The sequence below is a fragment of the Tyto alba genome, unplaced genomic scaffold, assembly GCF_018691265.1.
Source record: "Tyto alba isolate M040663 unplaced genomic scaffold, T.alba_DEE_v4.0 Super-Scaffold_40, whole genome shotgun sequence".
Lineage (NCBI taxonomy): Eukaryota > Metazoa > Chordata > Aves > Strigiformes > Tytonidae > Tyto > Tyto alba.
In genome coordinates, this window is record NW_024881316.1 from 130,167 (window position 1) to 152,352 (window position 22,186).

A 22,186-nucleotide genomic window follows, 5' to 3' on the forward strand; every position below is an offset into this window, starting at 1 on the left:
ATCTTGTTTTAAATTCATAAACATAATTGGTAGGACAATACTGACATAATTGGATAGAATACATTCTTTACCAGGTAGAAAGAATACACAAATAAATTGGTCATACCAGTAGGAAAAAACATGCTATATGGTACAGAAAGCTTAAAGACAAATCAGACTAACAAGTCAATAGCGCTAACAAGTGTTAAAGGTTCCTTTGGATTGAAATTCCGGGTTTAAGTAGTGGTGAGTACAGTTGCCAGGACTCTCTTACTGACTGTTCAGCCAGAAGATGCAACAACAATGAAACGGTAACAGAAACTGAGTAGGTGCTAGGGAAAGCAGCTCAGCAATGATGACCTATTTTAGTCACCTCCTTGTAGTTGACTGTGAAAATTTCGCACAAAGATGTGATGAAAACAGCATTTTTACACAATGTACTTGTACCATGAAGCAATCAAGTTAAAGATTCACATGAAAAAAAAAAGCCAATTAAGCAGTACAGGGAACTTGATTTTAAGACATTTTTTTCTAAGGATACACATTTTAACAATGACCATAATGAAATATAAATCAACATTGTTAGGGAAGCAATGAAAGCTGTAAAAACATTTACTACAACAATTTCAACCTCAAAGCAGGAGGACTATATTAAGTAAAAAAGATTTTAAAAAGGAACAGAAAGTGAGCACCAAAGGGTAAAGCCTTTTCCAAACGCAGGGGCATTTCAAAGACACCATGCTGGAGAAAATGAACTAATGTCTGCCAGCTATTAAAAGAAGACTTTAAAGAGACCAGAAGGAAGTGAGCAGAGCTGAACAATATGTAAAGAGAAATTATTAGAAATAAGGAACTGTTCTTCAGACAGCTGAAGTTGCATCCAAATGTGAGAAATGCAAAGAACTAAATCCTACCAAAGTAAACACTACACTAAGGCAGCCCCCCTGGCCCCCCAAATGAGGAGCAAAATCACATAAGGTATAAGAACTAACACTTGTCCTTTGTCAAAAACTGCAGGGGCAGAAAGTGTACCAGACAGCGTGTAGGCCAACAGATGATCAAGGAATGAAAGGAGAGCATCAGTGAGGGGTTTTTTTAAACACATGTTCATTATGGAAGAGCCTGGATAGGCTCCTGTGCCAGAACCTTTCTTTGTGGGTAACATGACAAACTATCTACCTCAAAGTTAATGTCAGAAAGCTAAAGAGTCAAATAAGTGGTAACAAAACACTGGGATCAGATGGTAGTCATCCAAGAGATCTAAAACTGAACCACTGTGCAAAAACTCTCGCCTAATATCACCTCAATATGATGGAAATGGAACGTATCAAATACAATGCCAACTTTCAAAAGATGCTTCAGAGGAGATCTGGGGAACTACAGGTCAACCAGACAGACGCTTGTATGGTTAGAAGTTTCAAGAAGTAGAAACCATAATAAAATAATAAGTAGGCACTTGGATGAGCATGATACATTGCAGCAGAGCACACAACACAGCTTTCTGTACAGGTTAATTACAATGACGAAGTCTCCAGAAAATTTCTGAGGTGACAATCATGTAAATGAGCAAAGCTTGGCTGATGTGGGATACCTTTACAAAATTGAGTTAGACTGATTACAAGGTGCCTCAAAAATAATTTTAAAAACCCATAGATCTTTACATGGTCAATTGATTAAGAGTTATTAAAACACTGGCAAGAATAAATTGTCAGCTTCCACAGCACAGGAAAGTTGCTGGTGGATCCATGCTCAGGCCTATGCTGTTCAACATACTGATAAACAGTCTGGAAAAAAGGAGCAAGCAATTTTTACAAGTTACTCAAAGTTATAGAGAAAAATGCAATGTTAAGAATTCTTAGAAACTGAAGGGGAAAAGCCTCTCACTTTCTTAAACCACAGAACAAATTCAGAGATTACATGTTAAACTCTGTGAACAGCTTTGCTGTTCATCTTGGGAACGATACAATGAAACTAGCAGAGACAGAGGAGAAAGAGCACAGCCATAGGCATAGAAAGGCTGTAATAGAGGAACAAGACTGACCACATCTTTTCAGGTGGAAAAAAAGCAGCCTTAAATGAAGTCATGGCCAAGACTTATAAAATAAAGAATGACACAGAAATGGTGAATAAGAACTGACTGCTCATTGTGTCTTCCAACACAAGAGACTAGGGGACATCAAGTCAAACAAGAAGGCTGTTAAGTTCTACAAGTTCAAAACAGAGGTATTTCCTCACACAAGGTGATGGTAAGCTGCAGAACTGCCTGCAATGGTTACTACGTACACTGAAAAATTATATGGGTTCAAGAAGCAGCTGGACAAATTTACCAAAAACAAAACCGAAGCAAAACCAACAAGTTCACTGAAAATTAATAAATAGACATTGCCCTTGGTTGAAAGACTGCATATTGAAAAAAAATATTCAGATGTATCACTATTTGCTTGCTTCTTTCTTGTACTCCTGACAAGGCACCCATTGCAGCCCACCTGCCTAGGATAAAGGGCTGGAAGGACCCTCAGTCAATGACATCATAGATGTTCTGCACTATCCAAACACCACAAGGAAAAAGTACTTTTGACAGTAAATATTCACTGCAAGAGAAGTAGATGAAAAAGACTGTTTGCCAGAAAATACTTGGGTTTTCTGATTAATATATAGGTTTTTTACTAAATATGTTTTAACTTTCAAGATGATATATAAAGCTTTTTTTTTTAAAAAAAAGACCCTGCAGCAGTTAACCTGTTTGGTTATATGATCTCATTTACCATGCTCTTTGTCTTGTAACACACTCATCCTTCATTTACAGTCACTGCTTATCTACCTGCTAGCCACTGCAGATTTGTTTGAGATCTGCTTTAGCACAGTGGTGCTGAACAGCCTAACAGAGGCCAGAGGTCTCAAGATCTGCAGCTTTTAATTGAGTTTACTCTCTGTTCTTCCAATATGTTATGACTTAGTAATTAAAAACATGTATGACTTAGATCTATGCCTAGCAATTATAGTTGTGTTTTTATACTTGGTCTCTTCTAAGAAGATATTTATTACCTCCTTTCAAATGGAAAAGAGATTATTGAATTTTTTAATAGACAACGTTATGACAACTTAAAGGATTGCTGGTTTTAACAGACCTTCTAGTGAGCCAGGATATCATGCTCATTTACTACATCTTCTAGCTTGAACTTCAGCTTCTTGGTGCTTGTTCTCACAGTTTAAATTGACTGTATCTCCTTTTCATAGTTCCATTTTCACTGTACCCAGATCATTAGCTATTGAACATTTCTAGGAAGCTGAATATTATAGTTAAACAGTTGCCAATGTTACCAGTCTTAAAAATATATTTTTATACTCTCTTGTAATACAGCTTTAAAGGCAGTTGCTGTACACTGGTAATATAAACCAACAGCAACAGCTTTGAGACACTCACTAATTCTATCTTCCCCCAAACTAAACTTCACAAACAAAAAACCCCAAAACCAAACGCTATACCCCTACAGACCCTTTTTCCCAATATCTATTTTACACATACACACAAAAATGCACAATCCACTCAATACAACATTTAATTTCACAGAAAAATATGTAACCTGTCTGTTCCGATCCTGAATGGCTCCTATCCGCATTGTCTATCAACTTCTAACATCAAAATTGCAGTCAAGAAAGCCAAAGTTATGCTATGGAACTAGACATCCATTTCTTATTACCGGTATTTTGCTTAAATTCTGCATCCTAACAACTCAGTGAAAAGTACCTATTAGCTAAAACTGTGTAAAAGAAAAAAACTGTCTTAAATATATTTCAATATTTAACATTTACAAGAAAACCTCTAAGAAAATCCAAATATGAAGAGAAACTGAGGATGTTAGTGTCTCTGATTTTATGTAATTTTTTCTTCCAGGTTTCACTCTAACATGGCTCCCATAGATGTTAGCAATAAAGTCCCAATCTTATCCATCACAGAATGCAGTAAGTGATTTCATGCACGCATAAAGCCCTAACAAACTTGGAGTCACGTGTAGGGAGGTGATTTTGAGGCATGAGAGTCTGCAGTATTCTGAATGTAAATATGAATAAAGATGCAAGTCCGTTGTGCAAAAAGTTGAGTGTTGTGACACTAGGTTTACACAGGAAGCATCAGAACTTGCCTGAATTTGAAGAATATAAAGTGGTACTTAATCTGAAAACAAAGATTCTTATTTGCAAGACAAGCACTTGCAGTCAAGTTTAAAACAGAAATGAAAGGTTACAATGAAACAGAGAAAAATTAACCATTGTTATATGTAAATACACAGCAGTTTTGTTCTTTCAAATGTGTCCAAAAGAATGCTTAGAATCCATAGCCATTCCACATTTTTCTTATTAAAAGTAATTTTTTCTTACAATCCATAAAAAGTTTATTTGAAACTCAAGCCTCTCCAAAACTCAAATGTTTCATTTTTCAAATGCAACTATTCACAAGTGAAAAGGTTCTTCAAGATAAGAAGCCAGCAACTATAATGACCACCAACAAACAGTTCTTTTCGTCTGTCTTTGCTAAGAACACTTTAGTCATGTATTCCTGCTGTCTTTAATTCCCCTTCATTCAGCCTGTATCTAGAGGCAATCACTCTGAAGAACCTGACAACTCATTAACACTTCCTTTTGGTTTTGAGAGCTACCTTTAGTTAGAATCACATGAAAGAATCTATTTGGATAACAGATATACAGTTATTTGTCACATTAAAATTGTGAAATTTTGATTTGTTTTCTCTACACTGATGCAACTAATGGAAGGATTAATTAAGAGGGGTTTGGTAGGAGGTCATACATTTGATCACATTTTCAAAGGGAATTACAAAATGAGGTTTCTCAAATAAATACTATGATCTTCAGCCGTACGCATTCTCATTCAAAGACCTTTCCTCATTTTAGTAAATCTGTTAAAAAGCAATTTACAGAACTTGCAGTCATATTAGCTGCTCTATTGAGAACAACTTATTTTCTCCAACCTGGGCATAATAAAGGTGGAAGTGAATTCCACTGTTAAGGACTTACCATAGGTTGCAAATGTTCTTCTTTGTTGTTCAAACATAAAATCATTGATGTGAGCTGGTTCGGCATATCCAGAAAGCATATTTCTAGGTGCAGCCATTTGTTGAGTCCTAAATGGGTTTTCTGGTCCAAACTACATCGATGTTAAAAGAAAGTATATCAGAATTACTAACGTCTTATTTTTGTGTGTGTACTTTTTAAGGAAAAACAAAGGAAAGAAAAAAAAAAAGCCTTGTCTTTCAAAAACTGTAACACAATATCACTCCAACTTTATGGTTCTTTATGACTACTGAGTAAGCTTCTTAGTCTATCATTTTACACAGTAATTGCTTACACAGTTGCTTCACAATTGAACTTTCTAGTCTGTATTACTGGTACAGAGAACAAATCAATATCAACTACTTGCCACAAAACACTGCCATTCAGTATGTGTTCAGTACAACATTCAGAAGACAAAACCACAGCATACTGTGCCTTGTAAGGTGGAGATACAAAGAAATGCTATCAGGTCCCACTAAACTCATGTGCTTAATATGGAAATTACACTGACAGCAATACTTTCATGCATCTAAAAAGCAACTGAGGACTTGCTGCATTATTCCAGGAAATACAATTATGAAACTCTGCTTTGCTTTTCTTCTTGCGAGATGACAAATGCCAGTCTTCCTGACCATACCATGATTAGGGTAAAGAACAGTAAATACAAACAAATGCAATATACTGAGACTAATAACAAGCTAAATTTAATTGTAATCCCTATGCTTATCAGCCCTATTTGCAGACACCTGAAACTGTCCCACATTAGGCTTCCCTAACTAAAACACTTCCACAAGGTAACACCATCGTAAGTTTAAATCAGTATTTTTTCCTCACGCACTTCATGGGTTTGGTATGTTGCAAAATGCAAGCTTGCTATGAAAAGGCTAATTTATGTGGTTCCACAAAAGGTTTTCTAAACATAAAGCATAGTTAATGTAAAAATTTCAGACTGATGCAGTCTTTATCTACCTAGAACATTAAGCCTTGGTCTAACAGAAGACAAACTGTACAAAAGTGAAATACTGGAAAAAGTTTGAGCAGCTATTTTTATCTTTCAGATAGCCTGTCAGTTGTAATAAAATACAAAGTGGTTCACATAGTACCAGGCTGTCCAAATTCAGCCTAAAATGTTTTTTCACTATACGCAGCTTAAGCTCCTACAACACTTAACACTGATGTGAATAGCTATACTGACAGTTCCTGGATTTTAATTTTAAATCTTCCTTTTAAAAGCCATATATCTGCCAGACTTAGAAACATTAGTTTTGCTTTAAGTAGCTTAATGAGTAAATAGCAAAACTGTGAAAATAGCAAGAGACTACTTTAATGCAGTTCATGTTTTACTCAACATCTTTACAATGCTATTTTCCTAGCTTGATTTTTAATTTCTGTAGCTATAATTCCGATAAAAACTTTAAGATTCTTCTTAGAATAGCTTTATGCAAAAATATTAAAATTCAAGCATTAAAAATACCAACATACCTGTGCAGAATCTTTTTCAATTTGACCAAACTAGATTCCAAAACACAGCAAGCATTCAAAGAAGAAATGTCTTATATGAATTTCATACAAGATTTATAGAACCTCTGCCCTCTAAGCCAAAGGCATTTCTGCTCTAAAGATACTGTTTCCTACCTCAGGTGCAAACATGGTATCATAAGTGGGATTGTATTGAACTTCCTTGATAGCAGGATCAAGGTGGACTCCTGTTTCCACATCTTCCTGAAAAAAATAGACATATTAATAAACGATTTTTCACATACAGACCTTTAAATATATGACATTATCCCACTCCAGACCTAATTAGGGCTGTAGTTTAAGTTGTCACTTTCAGCACTATGAAAGGAGAAGAGTAGCTTGGTCAAAGTTTCTATCTAAAAATCCAAATTGATTGCAAAACCAATGTCAGGCTTTCACTGAGAAATTAGTCCAAGATACACGTGAAAAATTCTGCATGTATTATTACTTTTTTTTAAAGACATCACACACACATTTCAAAAACGGTAGCAAGAATGGAGGCAAGCTTTTCTTTTTGGAGGATGTTTTAAGACCAGACCTTGTAAAGAGAAGCCAAGTAAAATGGTGACCAGTAAGCATGAAAACTAGAGCTCTACAAAAGGTAGAAGGCAGAAGTCACTATTAACTGCCTTGAAAGATAGTTGGGAAAAAAACATTAGATGTCAGCACAAACACACATATAACAATGAGTTTCAGATAATCCAACAATCCCTTATCTCCAAGTTTTTGCCAAAAGGTATAAACGTAATTCAGCTTCAGTATTTACACACATTTCCAAGCCTGTCGGCTTGGAACAAAAATTTAACTTGCTAGATGAAGGGACAAGAAAGAAGGGCTAAACAAAAAAATAACTTCTCGAGCAAGCCAAAGGGAAAAAACTCCAAAGGGCACATGCAGCTGAAGTAGAAGACAGAGAAGTTGGAAAGAAAAAGGCTGATTAGGTGGCAGTGCTCAAAAAGACCTGGTTTCACAGAGCTCTCCAAAGGCTCACTTACACTGATCCTAAATTGATACTACCTCCCCATTATGGGCTCAGTTAATGAAGGAAAACGTTATTTTGCAGTATTATTACTGGTATTGCTTCCCACATCTTTATTCCAGAATAAATGCATTTGAAAGGGATTTACAATGTGCTAGTATATTGACAATATCCGTAGTAATTATATCGAAAAAGCTATCTTAGCGTCAGTGTTTAATCAGTGCTCACCTACCAACAGGATCCAAAAGCATTTGCAACTCACAGAAGGAAGCAGCACAACAGAGGATCATATTTTAACAGTCACTTCATTAATAGAAAATTACCTTGAACAAACTCAATCTTGCTTTGTATTATAGTATCTCGAAAGAACAAAATGGCATGTTCTTTACTTATCTAATATTGCTAGCTATTCTCTCACACGCTGTGCCCAGAAGCTTTTTTTCTCCCCAATTCAACAGCAGGTCAATTACAAACAAATTCACTTTGGCATGCAAGGCTTAAAAGGTTTTCTAACCTGGTTTTCTAGAACACAGAAGAGAAAAACAGTACCTAAAAATCTTTGGCTTATTATTCAATTATACTTAGTTAAAAATGCTCAAAAAAAAAAAAGTGTGTTTTATTTGTTTTTAAAGAGAATGACATCAGCAATCCCATCAGTTGTTTTTCTACCAAGACCACTGTCTTAGTAGAACTGCTACGGCCAACTAGAAAGCTTTACTCTGTGTATCAATTATTTTAACAGGCGAGTCCAGCCACTGCACTGCTCTTGCTTGAGCCCTTGGCACTGCCAATTCTTGGCCTGACCTCATTTCTCTCATCACACGACCTATCCAATTCACTGGGCTTGGATGACAACAGCTACCAGTAAATTCACAGCCCTGACTTCCATACACTCTGAACTCGCCTGGGAACAGCACAGCAGGCCTAATCCAGTCATTCAGCAACAAAAACAGAGCCCCACCATCCCCAGCTAGAATAGGAGCATATCAAAACCCTTTGCTAACGTGTATTACCTACACACTTATAATTTCCTTTCACAGCTCCATGACTTGCAGATATTTTCCATAGACAACTTTTTCAAATCACATCATACAGCTTGTTCTGCCAGCTAGACTTCACATCCACCAACCTTATAATTTGAAAAAAATAAAAATTAGTATCACTAATAATATGGCAAAATTTATCTGATCAACTGTCAGTGACATTTAAACAATTATCAGTTCACTTGACATTAAGACACGTTTTTTTTCCTGGTCTTTAAACTGAAAAAGTGAGAAAACCCCAGCTTTGCCAAAGTGTCAAGAATTTTTCAGTTCTGCTATTTTTTTTTCCTCTTTTCCTCCTGTTGAGTCCTATTATATGCCACTCAGTAATTGAGAAATGAAACAGATTGTGCCATGAAAGCTGATCCTCTGCTGGACCATTATAGCAATTCTGGTTCTACTTCACTGCTGGTAGAACAGTGCTGAGTCACTTGGAAGCCACACAATATGTTCACTCCTGGACCACCACAGGCACAGTCTTTCTGCGTGAAAACTACTGAGCCTTGAAACTGAAGCACATGTTATATTTATCAGAGCTACACCCCCCAAGACTGCCAGCTTTATTCATGCTTTCATATATTTGGGCATCAAGTGAGATCTGTTAGTATGCTGCCTAAGTATATAATGTTTATCTTTTTCACTATGCAAGTTCACTTTAAACTATATAATAATTTGAATGTGTCCCAACTCACCACTTTACCTTCTCAGTATTTTAAAGAATTGAAATCTTGATAGGAAAATAAACTACTGACACAACATATTCTGAAATGTTAGTCTACATCAAGAGTTCAAACTGCAGCAGACAAATCAGCCTTTGGTCAACATCTGACAAAAGCCATTTTGTACAGCATTATGAGACTCTGGTAGATAACAGAAACATTAAAAATATTAACCTACTCCATCAATCATTTCATAAATTGGCAAGCTATCTGCATTGGGGAGTTTTGTTTTGTTTTCTCATGACAGGAAATAACTCATCAGCAACCCCTGCACGTGGTAAAGATCACTGGGTACAACTGCATGCATCACCAGAAGACCGTTTCAGAGGAACTCATCCTTCTAAGACCCAGAAAGGGAAAAAAGTAAACATACAGGTCTTATGACTCTGTCCCTTCACGTTGCCAACTGCCAACAGAATTTACCCACAGGCACTCTAGGTGCATTTGCCATAGCTACAGCGAACAGGGAAGGGATCACAGGAGCAGCAGTCTGGTAGAGCTGTGACTGAGATAAGCTAATCTAAGGGATCATGATGCCCTGCTGTGCTGTAGTTTTTTCTTTGGTCACAGACAACATATCCTGATTTCTCTAAGGTTAGCAATTCTTCATGTAGTTTATGTCCCAAGTGCTACACAAGTGGCTCTGCAGCATGGAAGACTATCAGTAGCTAGGCAGAAAGTGGAGGGCATCTGTGAATTCAATGATGGCCTAAGTATTACCCCAGGTCATTTCCCACTCACAAAAGCACAGGAATCATAAAAAGGGGGGTCAAGAAGCTGTCAGTTTAAACAGATACAGTATTCCTCCAGAGAAAGCTGTAAGTTCAGTTTTAGGTCTGGCAGAGAAGCAGCTTGGGTTTGCTCTAACTCAGAAATTGTATAAATATGGGTTTTAAAGCATGCCGTAATATCATTAAGGGTGGTACATTCCATATAACCTGGAAAAGAAGAATTTACGAAGTTATGTTTTACTGAATATGACTTTCTTGGAAGACATAATAGAATGGAGCTGCAAACTTCAGCTCTACATGTCAGCTTTCTGCTTTTCTCAGCACTGGTAACAAGCACCCAACTGAAATACAGTGGCCTTATCGGGTAAGACAGACGCTACTGAAAAGGGTCCAAAAGAGAAAATCAAGAATGATCAGAGGTCTAAGAAAATATGACATATATAAAACTGAACTATCTAATTCAGCCTAAAAAATACTCAAACTATACAACTTAGCAGAAATAAGGACAGCTAAACACTGAAATTGCTCAGTCTGTAGATCCACTGAAGTTTGGTAAACAGGTTAAATGAGTGTCTGTCCAAACAGATGCAGATAACGCTCCTGATGCAAAGCAAAAAAAGAAGCTGATGGTATCTTATCACTGAACTCCTTGGTCTGTTGGTTGGGAATTTTTGGTTTTGTTTTGTTTTAAATAAGTGTGATGTCTGCTTACTTGCAGTGTCAAGTTGATTTACAGTTCAAATATGTGATCAGGTAAAAAATCCTTTGATAATTAAGTGCTCTCCTTTTGCTTCTTTCATCCTACAACACAGCATCACACTATCATAGGGGAATGGCAGTTAGGGTTATACCCTGGAATATTAGCATTTCCTAAGGAACCTACCTTTAGACAGAAAGAAGCTTTTGATGATGTGTAGACAAGCAGGTGCTTTATTATAACTCCCTACAGATCACAGAATATCTAGCTCCTGCCAAGGTGTGCTCCTTTAGTCCTACTATAAAGGCCCTTTGGCCTGTTAAAAGTCAGCATAGGAAAGAGCACAGGAAATAGAAGGGATTTTAGACGATAAACACAAAAAATCAGATTAGCTTTCCCTCTTGTAGATTCCTTAAACGTGCCACAGTCCTGTTTTTCTCCAGAAAAACCCTACCTAAACAACATAAAACAAAACTATTACCATCTATGAAAAGTACTTGATTTATAGAATGCAAAATAGTTCAATAATAATAAAAAAAAAAATCTGAAAAAAGCTTGCTAGAAGTTTTCTTTTATATGTATACAAGACAAAAACATTTTTGAGCTAAACACAGCCCAAATCCATGTAACAGGCATCAACGCAAAACCTTAAATAAAACAAACAAGTTGCAGAATGGGCTGCAACACTGGATGCTAATTCTGTTCCTTATAAAGAATATAATGTGATTTATATTAAAGGCAACTCACAGTCTTTTTCATCCACAATATTTTAAAATTTCAGCCAAATTCTATAATCCCCACTGTGATAATATGTGGCTACCTGTAAGTTTAATGAGAGCTGTTTATGCATTTAGAAGCAGAATTTGACACTTAGATCTCAAGTGTTTGTCTAAACACAAAATTTATTAGAACAAAGCAAAGGTCAGAGTCTTCCAGTTTCATATCATGCAGAAAGTTGTGATGTCTATGTTTGTGGGGTTTTTTCTGTTTTGTTTCGTTTTTGTTTTGTTTTTTTTTCTGGACATTTTAGATAAAGCTACAATGTTTGCTTCTCCCCAGGTAAATTCGTTTTAGCCAAATGACTAAAAAGGGCAGGCTGCTTTGCATAAGATTTAATTAATTTTAATTATCCATTAAATTAAAATGTGGTAAATTAAGACCCCATCCCATGAGCCACAGAGGCTTAAGCCATTTGTCACCAATTCTTGCATAAAACACTTGGGCTGTCAAATATACAGTATTACCTCATTCTAAATTTTTTCAGAGTTATTACCAAGAGATGAATGGCATTTACAGTGAAGTCCCAACATTAAGATTTAGTTGTTATCATCATTTAGTCATTCTACCCATTTATATGCTCTTAACAGCAAATGTCCATCCCACTAACTTCAATAGAATAAAAATAAACCTGCAAGAAAAGCATATGTTAAATGGTTTTGTTGAACTAGGCTAGATTCCCAGCATCTTGCACTGTGACAAATTCTAAACATCTATTCTCCTCAAGATATTTTGTGTCAAAGAAAGCAGGAACACCCACCATATTAAAAGAAACCAAAACATTCCTAACCAAGAACACCTCCCAAGTCACTAACGTTCATCCCTGCTACACACTGACTTTGTATCTCTCCTCTCTCCATAGCTGGGCAGGGGTTAGGTTTTAAAGAACAGTAAGAAATGTGACTGAAGTCTCTCTCTTCCCCTGAAGTAGTATTTTTCTGAACACCTGCATAGTGCCAGAGGTAAATTCAATTCAACAGAGAAACACACATGAGACTTCCAACTCCTTCCCACATCAAGGGCAACACAAACCCTCCAGCTCCTGTACTAGGCCAGGCCAGGCCGCGCCAGGCCAGCCTAATTGATTTCAACCCAGTTGAGTATCCTCTCCTCAAAACCAGTGAAGGGGACACTGTAGATAAATATGGTAAAATCTGCTCCCATCCAAATCTCACCCTGAACTGATGGAGATCAAACAGTAAAAGTTCTCTCCAAATGCAAGGCTTATACCTGCAACATTTCCTGTGAAAGTGATTTCTTCACAAAGCATGCAATTTCTTGAACTTCCTTCAGCATTTTTATTCCGGTAGTTAAGGTAAATACTTTGTAAGCAATCTTAGAGTCATTTTTTCATATCAGTGGAAGCTGTAGGAAAATTAATTATAATTGGTTTTGGCAATGTCTAGTAAAATATAACTTAGAAAGAACCCTAAAATAAGAGGTGAAAAAAGAATGAAAAAAGGAAACCGCTGTTTCAGGACTTGAAACACATGCTCACCTCTACTTTCAAATCAAAGGCAGCATTATTTAAACACTGAACAAACATTCATAACACACTGGTGTTAAGGACCAAGCAAATGAGTGTCTGCATTTGACTTTTTCAGTTTATGTCCTCAATTAGCCTAATTCACTCCCACACATAAAAGCCACCACTAACAAACACACCTTACTTAGCCAGTTTCTGGGTAGCTAACAGCAATGGAGCTCTAGATCATCAGACTTCCATTACTTAAACATATCCTGAGGTTCTTCACACGGGGTTAACTGTAGTTAACCAGTTCATAAAATCGATCACTTTAAGAGCATAAGAGACAAAGAGCCTGCCTAGCCCAGTGTCATGGGCATTGCCATGCTGGGGAGGAGATCTATATGGTCAATTTATACTTAGTGCCTCAAGTTCTCAAAAGCTTCATACCCCACAATAACCAGAGTCAACACAACTGTCTTGGAGCTACCCATCCTGCAGCAAGATGCTCTTACAGAGCAGAAAGGCTTAAGGTCTTACTTCAGGTGGAATCTACTTCTCCTTAGACTGGAGCAAAAGACAAGAGCCACTGATGTGTGAGGCCTGACCAGTAGCAGAAAGCACTGGTGCTCTTGTATGGGAGGGAGGGAGGGAGGGAGATAAGCCTCCCTTCCTCTGGAAGCCACATGTATGACTCACAGGAGACATCACAGAGGCAGAAAGGTTGTACCTTCTGTTGATTTTAACTGCCTTAAGTCTCACCATGAAGCTGATTAAGGCAAAAAATACCCATAAAAAAACAGTACCAAAGCACCGGTATGGTGTGTGCTTAGCCAGTGCAGTTGCTAGAGAGTCAGATGGGACAGATGAGCTATGCTTTACAAAGAGTTGCTTCTGCCATGATGTGCTGGGTTTGTGCGAGTGGTGGGGTTTTTGGTAGCGGAGGGTGGGGCAGCGTTATAGTGGTGACTCCCCTGTGAGAAGCTTCTTGAAGCTCTCCTGGCTTCAAGTTGGACCCACTTCTGGCCGGGGCTGAGACCATTAGCTGTGCCTCTGTGAGAATGTATTTAAGAAGGGACCTGGGAAGAAGAGTTGGAGTTGTGAGGAAAATACCTATGTGAACACTGAGGTCAGTAAAGAAAGAAGGAGGAAGGTGGGGAGGCGCACCGGTGCAGAGTCCCCCTGCAGCCTGTAGTGAGATGCCTCCCTGCCACCCATGGAGGTCCACAGTGGAGCAGAAACCAACCTGCAGCCTGTAGAGGAACCCACACCAGAGCAATTCACTGTGACTGAAGGAGGCTGGGACTCCGTGGGAAGAAGCAGCCCCCTAGGTTGCAGTTCAGCGCTGGGAGTATTGCAACACATGGGGTGACCCCATGCCGGAGCAGCTCAGGGAGAGCTGCATCCTGTGGGAAGGATGCCAAGGCAGAGGAAGTTCATGGAAGACTGTCCTGTGAGAGGGGAACCATGCTGGAGCAGGAGAAGAATGTGAGGCATTCACTCCTCACACCCCCCACCCCCAGGAGAAAGCAGCAGCAGGACTGACTGTACTCCCCATCCCCTGCCCCCTGCACCGCTGTGGAGGAGGAGGTAGAGAGTTCAGGAGCAGAACTGAGCTGGGGAAGAAGGGAGGGGTAGGGGGAATGTGTCTCTGTCTGTTAAGTAGTGTTGTTATTAGCATCTGAATTAAATTTATGTTCTTTTTTTCTTCCCCTAATGAGTCTGTCTTTTGCCCATAATGGGTGAGTCACCCCCCTCTGTACTTATCTTGATTCCTGAGCCTTTTGCTTTATTTTCTCTCTCCCAGCGCTGAGGGGTAAAAGGGGAAGTGAGCAGCTGCATGGTGCTCAGCTGCCCTCTGAGCTGAAACCACAGCACATGAGTGGAAGAATCTACTGTATCTTAAAGACAACAAGGAGAAGGACACTTTATTTTTTCCATACAGAAAACACAACTACAAACAGAAAGGTGAGAAGAGCAGCATCTATATCAACAAGTCAATGAATCGACACAAATCCTTGCAGAAGTCACAGGATCTGGCTTTCTCTGAAGGAATATCCACTCATGATAGAACAGACTAGTAGAAGTACTGAAACTCCACTCTCATGGTGCAAGTTCTGAGGATACCATGAAAATATTCCGTATGTCTTGCTCCTCACAATGACCACTGCAAGAAGGAAGACATTTCCTAGCCCTGGCTATTGTCAAGTGGCCTCCCTTCCCTCTGTGGAACAGTGTCTATCAACAACACTATCATGCTTACCTGCCAACTGATGATGTATTTGGAGTAAGAAAATATCTTGATTAACCTATCCACTCTCCTCACAAAAAGAAAACATCAGGCTTACAACAACTTGACACCCAGGGGAGAGTAAGAACAGGGCAAGTATACACGATACTACTTCTGCACCCTCCCAACAGTCAAATATTTTCAGGTCAGAACAGTTTGTGAGCTTGAAGAAATCTGTGTATTTACTGACACCTCTTCCTTCAATGGATCTCTTCCAAGTACTTGTTCAGACTCTCCTTGTAACAGTGTAAACTTCTTGCATACACAGTACTTCCTGGCATGGGAATAGTCCTGTTACATGTTGCATGACAAACTGCATCCTTCTGTTTGTTTTGGACTCATTTCCTACTAGTTAGCTTATAGTTGCTGTATTAGAAGAGGCAGTGAGTATTCAACCCTCTCTCCATGCAATTAAATGATTTTTTAGGGCTCTATCATACTTTTCACCGCAGTCATCTTTTTCAGTTTTGGCCTCCTCAGTAATTCCTTATACAGAAGGAGGAACCTTCTTCAGCCCTGCTGAAGTTCTCGGAACTTTTTGCAGTTATAACATATCCATTTCTGGATGAAGGGACTAGAAGTGCATACTTTCTTCCTCTGTTGTCTTCCCTCAGGTACTGTAACATTTTCAGCACTTTAGTAGTGCTAAAAATAGTAGTAGAAACATGCACTTTCATTTAGTTAGCTTTCAAATTTAAAATTAAAGTGGAACTATTACTGGATTGAAGTAACCAATAATTATAATTCAGTATTTTTTATTGTGAGTAATTTAACATCAAAATCAGTAATAGGCCTATTTTAACAAGCAGACTGTAAGAAAATGGTGTAATAAAAGCCAACCCCTCAAACTTATAAAACAGTTACAAATCATTCCCACAGTTCTCAATTACAGAAAAAGTATTTTAATAGAAATATGATTTTATATATTTATGATGTTCTTTGAGGCAAGAACTCAGCAGATTTCTGTAGAATAAAGAAATACATCTTGGAGTAACATCTTAGGGCTATATTTGATACACACATTTAAGTGACAACAAAAAAAAAAACCAGCTGCTGTAGCTGAGTGTGCTAACAATTATGCCTTGCTAATAAAGAGAGTGAGGAACCTATTTCTCTTTAAAGTACATGTAAGTCATGTCTGTGCAAGTTAATGGGACAAAATTCTGAACCAAAACAGTTACAATGATTAGAACCAGGATGCAGAACACCAACCATTTAAGACTTACATTCTCAACTGCAACAATGCACTTGGTGTGCAGCTGTTGTTTATATTTATTGTATGACTTAACCTTCTAGTCTCCCTTCTTACCACCATCTTTACTTATCCATTCCTGGTCTTTTGTGTAATATATATCCATGAACTTAAGAGTACTTGATCCTTATTCATGTCCAAACAACATTTGCACAAACGAAGTGATACTCTATTTTCCTCCTTGCTCAGCTTGCTGTTTTTCCAACCCTGTACTTAAAGAATTCTTGTGACCTATCCTCAAACATCAGGCCTTTTACATTTGTGCAGTAAGGGCTTTCTAATCCTAAAGAATTAGGGTAAATATCTGAGGGGGGTGACTGGCAAGCTTTCACTACTGATTGGTGCGATGCTATAAGTTTCAGACATGGAAGGTGTTGAGAGCATGTTGCCTGCAAGACCAGCACTTCTTTCTCGAACTGTAAAGGTCTGAAAAGATAGCTTGATATCATTCTACAAGGAAATGATCTGTTACTCCTCAAAGAAGGTTGTGGTGCTAAAAGAGGCTCCAGTATGCTGTGTACACAGAAAGCCTTTGCTTGAATTTATTGATCTTTTCAGTTATATGCATCCCATCTATGATCTCAAATAAAAATGATAAATATTTTAATGAAACATCTTGATACTCCCTTTTTACCTTGGTTAGCAGAACACCTGCGGCAGAGACAGTCCTAGCTGTACTGGTAGATACCCCTGTGAGGGCACAGCCTGGGGAACAGCTTTGAACGGAACATGCTACTAACACCCAAGTCTTTCCTCCAGCTGCTTGTTCCTACCCTGGCACTGGGCACTTAACTGTGCTGAAACAGCATTTGTGCAGCTACACTGCAAGTCAGATCAAGTAACAGAGCCAAGAACAAATAACTCTGTCATAATCTTTTTTTTTTTTTTTTTTTTTAATTCAGAGCAGTTCCCTGATGTCAGCCAGCAAGCAACTGCATAAACCTTTGTGCTGGCATGGCAAATCAAAAACCTGTTGCTACAGCCTTAAGAGTGGTGAAGAGCACAGTTAATGCTACTTGCCACTTATCGTCATTCACACTCAAAAGATATTACAGATACTAATTAGCATTCCTTTCAAAGCCTATACAAGACAGTCTGCCAGATGTTGCACTTCAATAATTTAAATATTTCTAAGGCTCTAAGGGATAATAAAATGCACATCTAGTCAATACATACAAAATAACACACATACACAAATATGATCAGCTGAGATAGCATATGAATTAAGTAATGCCAACAAAGTGAAAGATTCCATCCATTCCATCCACCTCTTTGTACAAAGCAGGAAACTTTTCAGAACAACTGAAAGGAACACAACACTACTGCGACATCATGCTGAGACACCTGCTTTTGATTAGACAAGAGTTGCCTATGCTAAAATCCCCAAACCAAAACAACATCCTCCCCTCCCCCTTTCTGGAGTCATAGAAGTGAACCAATACGATAAGGAACTTGGAAAACTAAGGTTTCCCAAGCAACTGTGGAACGAAAACAGAAAACACCGATCAGCTTTCAGCTGTTCTTTAGAACAGGATCAGCCGCACTCTCCCTATCAAGTATCGATTTCACCCCACCACCCAGAAAAACATCTTAAACTCGGGTGAACAAAAGGCAAGAGCACCTGAGGAACCCCGAGCGAGGCACGGTTTTAGAGATAACGTTAATATGCTTTAAGAAGATTAATCGCCACAGCGGGATCCACCGGCCTAACTCCCCGACACACTCCCTACCCCCCTCCCTCCAGCTCCGGCCCCCGCACCGTGGGGCGGGGCGGGGCAGGGCAGGGCCGGGCGGCGACCACGTCCCCGTCCCCGTCCCCGTCCCCCCCCCGCGCCCCAGGACTGTCCCCCCCAGACCCAGAGCCCCGCGGCGGCGGGGGGGGACGCGCCGCGATCCTCAGGCCCCAGAGGCGGGGGGGGTAGGCCTACCTTTACGGCTACTTCCGGGGCCGCGTCGACGGCCAAAGCCGGGGTCGCTGCGGGCGGCGCCCGGAGGTGCAGCACGGCGTCGCGGCTGGCGAGCACGGCGTCGTGCTGGGAGCCGCCCTCAGCCTCGGGTTCCGAGTCGGGCTCTGAGTCGGAGCCGCCGTAGGAGGCGAGCGCGGCGATAGCCGCCGACATCTTGGCGCGGGGGATGACGGGACAGAGCAGGTCCTGGCAGCTGCGCGGAGCTCACCGCCTCCCCCCGCGGAACGAGCGGCGTAGGGCTGCGCCTTAAAAAGTAGCTCATTAAAACGGAAAATACGCAGTAAAGAATAAAGTGTGGTTTTCTGTGGGATATACAACCGTTCGGGGCGGAGGGGGGATTACGTCCCTTTGTTGGCGGTGGTGCTTAACCTTTCAGGACTCCTCGGCGGAACTACAAGCTCCAGCACGCAACGCGGCGCCGGCCGGCGGCGTGGCCGTTGCCGTGCTGCCGCCCGGGCGGCGGAATTGTTACGGGGCCGCTCTTGCCGGGGAGACGAGCGCGAGGGCGAACTTCTCCCCGCTGCCCGTTCCCGGGGAACGCGCGCCGTCCCACCGTCGTGGCGTGATCCCGACAGCTCGTCCCCCACCCGGTGCCGCGCACCCACCCGTTACCAATAGTCGCGGGAGCTCGGGGCTTTCCCCCCACCCCCGGCGCTCGCCTGCACCTTGCGTAACGACAGGAGAAATCATTCAGCAGGGCGTGAGCTGCGCCTACCCCGACCTCCCACCATCTTTGCCCCGGCGTGGGGGGGTGTAGGGTGGGGGCTGTGCCCCGCCCTCCTCCCGTTGATTGGCCGCCAGCGCCCGGCTTCGGTTACGTCACACCGGCAGGCCCCACCCCGCACGCGCTGGGGAGCGGGAGCCGGCGGGCCGGACTGTACCACCTGCCGCCCGCGGGGTGGAGGGGGCTCGGCTCGGCCTCCCTCCCTCCCTCCCTCCTTTCCTCACGTCGCGGGGTTGGGGGCGCGGCGGCGCATGGACCAGCCCGAGCATCGCGGGGGGGGGGGGGTCGGCCGCCGGGTAAACAGCCCTCCCCTCCCGCCTCGGCGCGCCGGGAGAGGCCCCTCCTCCCGCGCGAGCACACAGACACACACACACACGCGCGCGCTGTCCTGTGTCTATTGTGAAGCCTTCGGGGGAGCTCCGCGCCGCCGCCGGGGCCGCACGCGCCCCCCGGCGCCTCCCCTACCCCGTTCCTTTCCCCCCCCGCCCCCCCCGGGAGGAGCCGCCTCTGGCCGGCAACGGCACGCGCGGAATGGCAGGCGCCGCTTGAAGTTCCAGCGCCCCGAAGGGGGAGGGAAGGGCCGAGGCGAGCGGCGCAAAGGTGCGAGGCTGAGGGGAGCGTGGAGCGCCGGGCCGGCCAGTAAGTGCCCCCCCACACACGCAAAGGGAGCGGCCCCCCGCCAGGTGTTGGCCCCCTCCCCTTTGTTCGTGCCGGTGCTGGGGCGGGGGGGGAGGATGGCGAGTACGTCGCGGCCGCGGAGACCCTTTCCCCCGCCGGGAGGGGGGCGCGTTGCGAGGCGGAGGAGGGGAGGGGGGGGCCGCGCTGGATGCCGGAGCGCGGCGCTTTCCTCTTCCCTCACCGTCCAGCCCGCTCGCCCCGTGTGCCCGGCAGCCGGCGGGGGAGGGCGGGGCCGTGCCGGGGCCGTAGGCGGCGGTGACGTCAGCCGCAGCCAGGTGCGAGCGGCCGCCGCCGGGCCGGGCTGAGGTGAGGTGCGCTCTCCCCCCCCCCCCCCCTCCATTTTCCCGTCCTCGCCGCCGCGCCGCTGGGGTGGCCGGGGCTCGGGAGGGCAGAGGCGGGGACGGGCGGCGGGTCTGGCTTTGCGAGGCGAGGGGATTCCGTGCCGGTGCCCGGCAGGTCTGCCCGCGGGAACGCCGCTACCATTGTTAGGCTGGCTGGGGGATCGCGGCTGGCCGGCGGCGGGAGGAGCGCGGAGGTTCTAACTTCTCCGGGCAGCCAAAAAAAAAAAAAAAAGCCTTTCTCTGCTGCCGCTTCACTCGCGGACACAATAAATAGAAAGGGCGGAGCGCTGGGGGGCTAGCGTCGGTGCCAGGCATATGCATTGCATGCGCTTGCACCTGGAGCAGCGCATTGCCGGGAGTTCCTTTCATGCTGCATGTGCTTTCAGAATTAAAGTGAGCATAGAGTGACATCTAATTGTGACACTGTGGCAGTTAATCAGCTTAAACGCTCTCCTTTGATTTTTCCACCCTTGTCAGTAGTCAGTGTTTTAAACAAATAGCTCAGCTTGAGAAGATGTAACTTGGATTCTTTTTTGGAAAAAAACATGAGTAAACGTAAGGGCAAATAGTGTTCACAGCATGGAGTGGAGTAAGGTGCTGCATTCAGATCTCTTTTATTAAACACTGACATGCCTCTTTGTATGCTGGAATCGGGATTTTAGGTAAAAGTCACACATTTTCAACACGTGAGATCTTTCTTTTGTTTGTACCTCCAACAGCTGAAATATGCTATATTTAACTACCATTTTATATGGTAATGAGTTGACTTTTTCTCTTAAATATATGGATGATGAATCTCTTCAGTAAGGAAAGCTGTATGACGCTTAACATGAATCGCAGCTTATTAATATCAAAAGTGGATCCTCCACTGCAGTTGATTTGCTTATTGGCTGTAATTGTTAACTGATTCCATATGACTGCATTCCTTTTTCTCTTGGCCTGCAGATGCTGGGTGTTGTCTGAAGTTGAAAGGTGCGCTTCCTGAAAAGTGAAATATTTCAAGATTTATTTGTGCAACTAGTCTGTGATATTTTATCTAGAGAATCGTGTTGAAGATGATTAATTTTGCTTTGTTATCCTTGAATCTGAAATGTTTCATCAGCAAAGCTTTGGTTGTTTGCTTAAGTATTTTCAGCCACGTTGTGTCCAAGCATCCTAGATTGCTTGCCAGTGAAATTTAATCATCTGGGATTCGAGATGCTTTCTCTGTAGAACCTATGAAAATCGCTTACTGGTTTAAATGAGTTGCTTTTCTAGTACTATCAGGCTAGTGCACAAGCAAACAAACAAGAAGGCATTCAGTAGAACACCACCTGAAGTTTCTCTTTGCTTAAATTGTAGCAAAGATTCATTTTTAGCAAACATGTAGATGCCATTTTTTGGTATGAAATACTGACTTAACTACACTTTAGAAGTGTAGATGGAGAATATACATGGTTATCTAAAATCTGGTTTTATTGAAAAAGCTGAGGAATTGCTGCTTGTCATTTGTGTCAAGATAATATGACTATTAACTGCATGTTTGTGATTTCAAGAAGGGGTTGATCAGTATAAAACAAATCAAAAGAGTGACACAGCTTTTTAAAAAAAGGTATGGTCAGTGATTATTGTATGCTGTAGGTATGTTCTGTTTGAGTCGGGTTCCAGAAAATGTATTATGTTGTGTGTTGGATGCTGCTGGTTCTGAAGGCAGATTGGAGTAGTGGGTGGAAAGTGATTTGGGCTACTTGGCTTGTCTTTCCATCCAGCTTTTCTACTGCTGTTTTTCCTTGCAGTCACTTTGCCTCTCTTGCTTTGATTTCTCCAAAGGAAGATGAAAATGTCTTCCTTTCTACAGCACTTTTGCATATGAAAAGGGTCCTTTGGCACATGTTTGTTACTACTCTGGATGGTGAATAATATACCGAGTATTGCCATGTCCTCCTTTATTCCCCAGGTGAAAGAGGAAGAAGTATTTTA

General features: G+C 41.8%; 2 protein-coding genes across 5 annotated transcripts in view; one reads left to right on the top strand and one right to left on the bottom strand.

Moving 5' to 3' along the window:
* The window catches only part of CDC40 (cell division cycle 40), a 42,969-nt gene extending 23,739 nt beyond the window's left edge, over nt 1-19,230 (bottom strand). The window contains exons 1-4 of one of the 2 annotated variants that reach the window (XM_042802893.1): nt 19,150-19,230; nt 18,446-18,729; nt 6,682-6,768; nt 5,011-5,140 (exon numbers count right to left, since the gene is read on the bottom strand). In XM_042802893.1, coding sequence (XP_042658827.1) covers nt 5,011-5,140; nt 6,682-6,768; nt 18,446-18,637 — 409 coding nt within the window. In that variant the 5' untranslated portion in view covers nt 18,638-18,729; nt 19,150-19,230. Of the gene's footprint in view, nt 1-5,010; nt 5,141-6,681; nt 6,769-18,445; nt 19,074-19,149 lie in introns of those variants that run through there. The other variant, XM_042802892.1, reaches the window with a different exon arrangement.
* Nucleotides 19,231-19,623: 393 nt separating this feature from the next.
* Nucleotides 19,624-22,186, top strand: part of WASF1 (WASP family member 1) — a 115,143-nt gene continuing 112,580 nt past the window's right edge. Inside the window, exon 1 of one of the 3 annotated variants that reach the window (XM_042803491.1) lies at nt 19,624-19,847. The gene's annotated coding sequence lies outside the window, so the exon portion shown is untranslated. The remainder of the gene's footprint in view (nt 19,848-22,186) is intronic. The other 2 variants (XM_033005692.2, XM_042803490.1) reach the window with 2 other exon arrangements.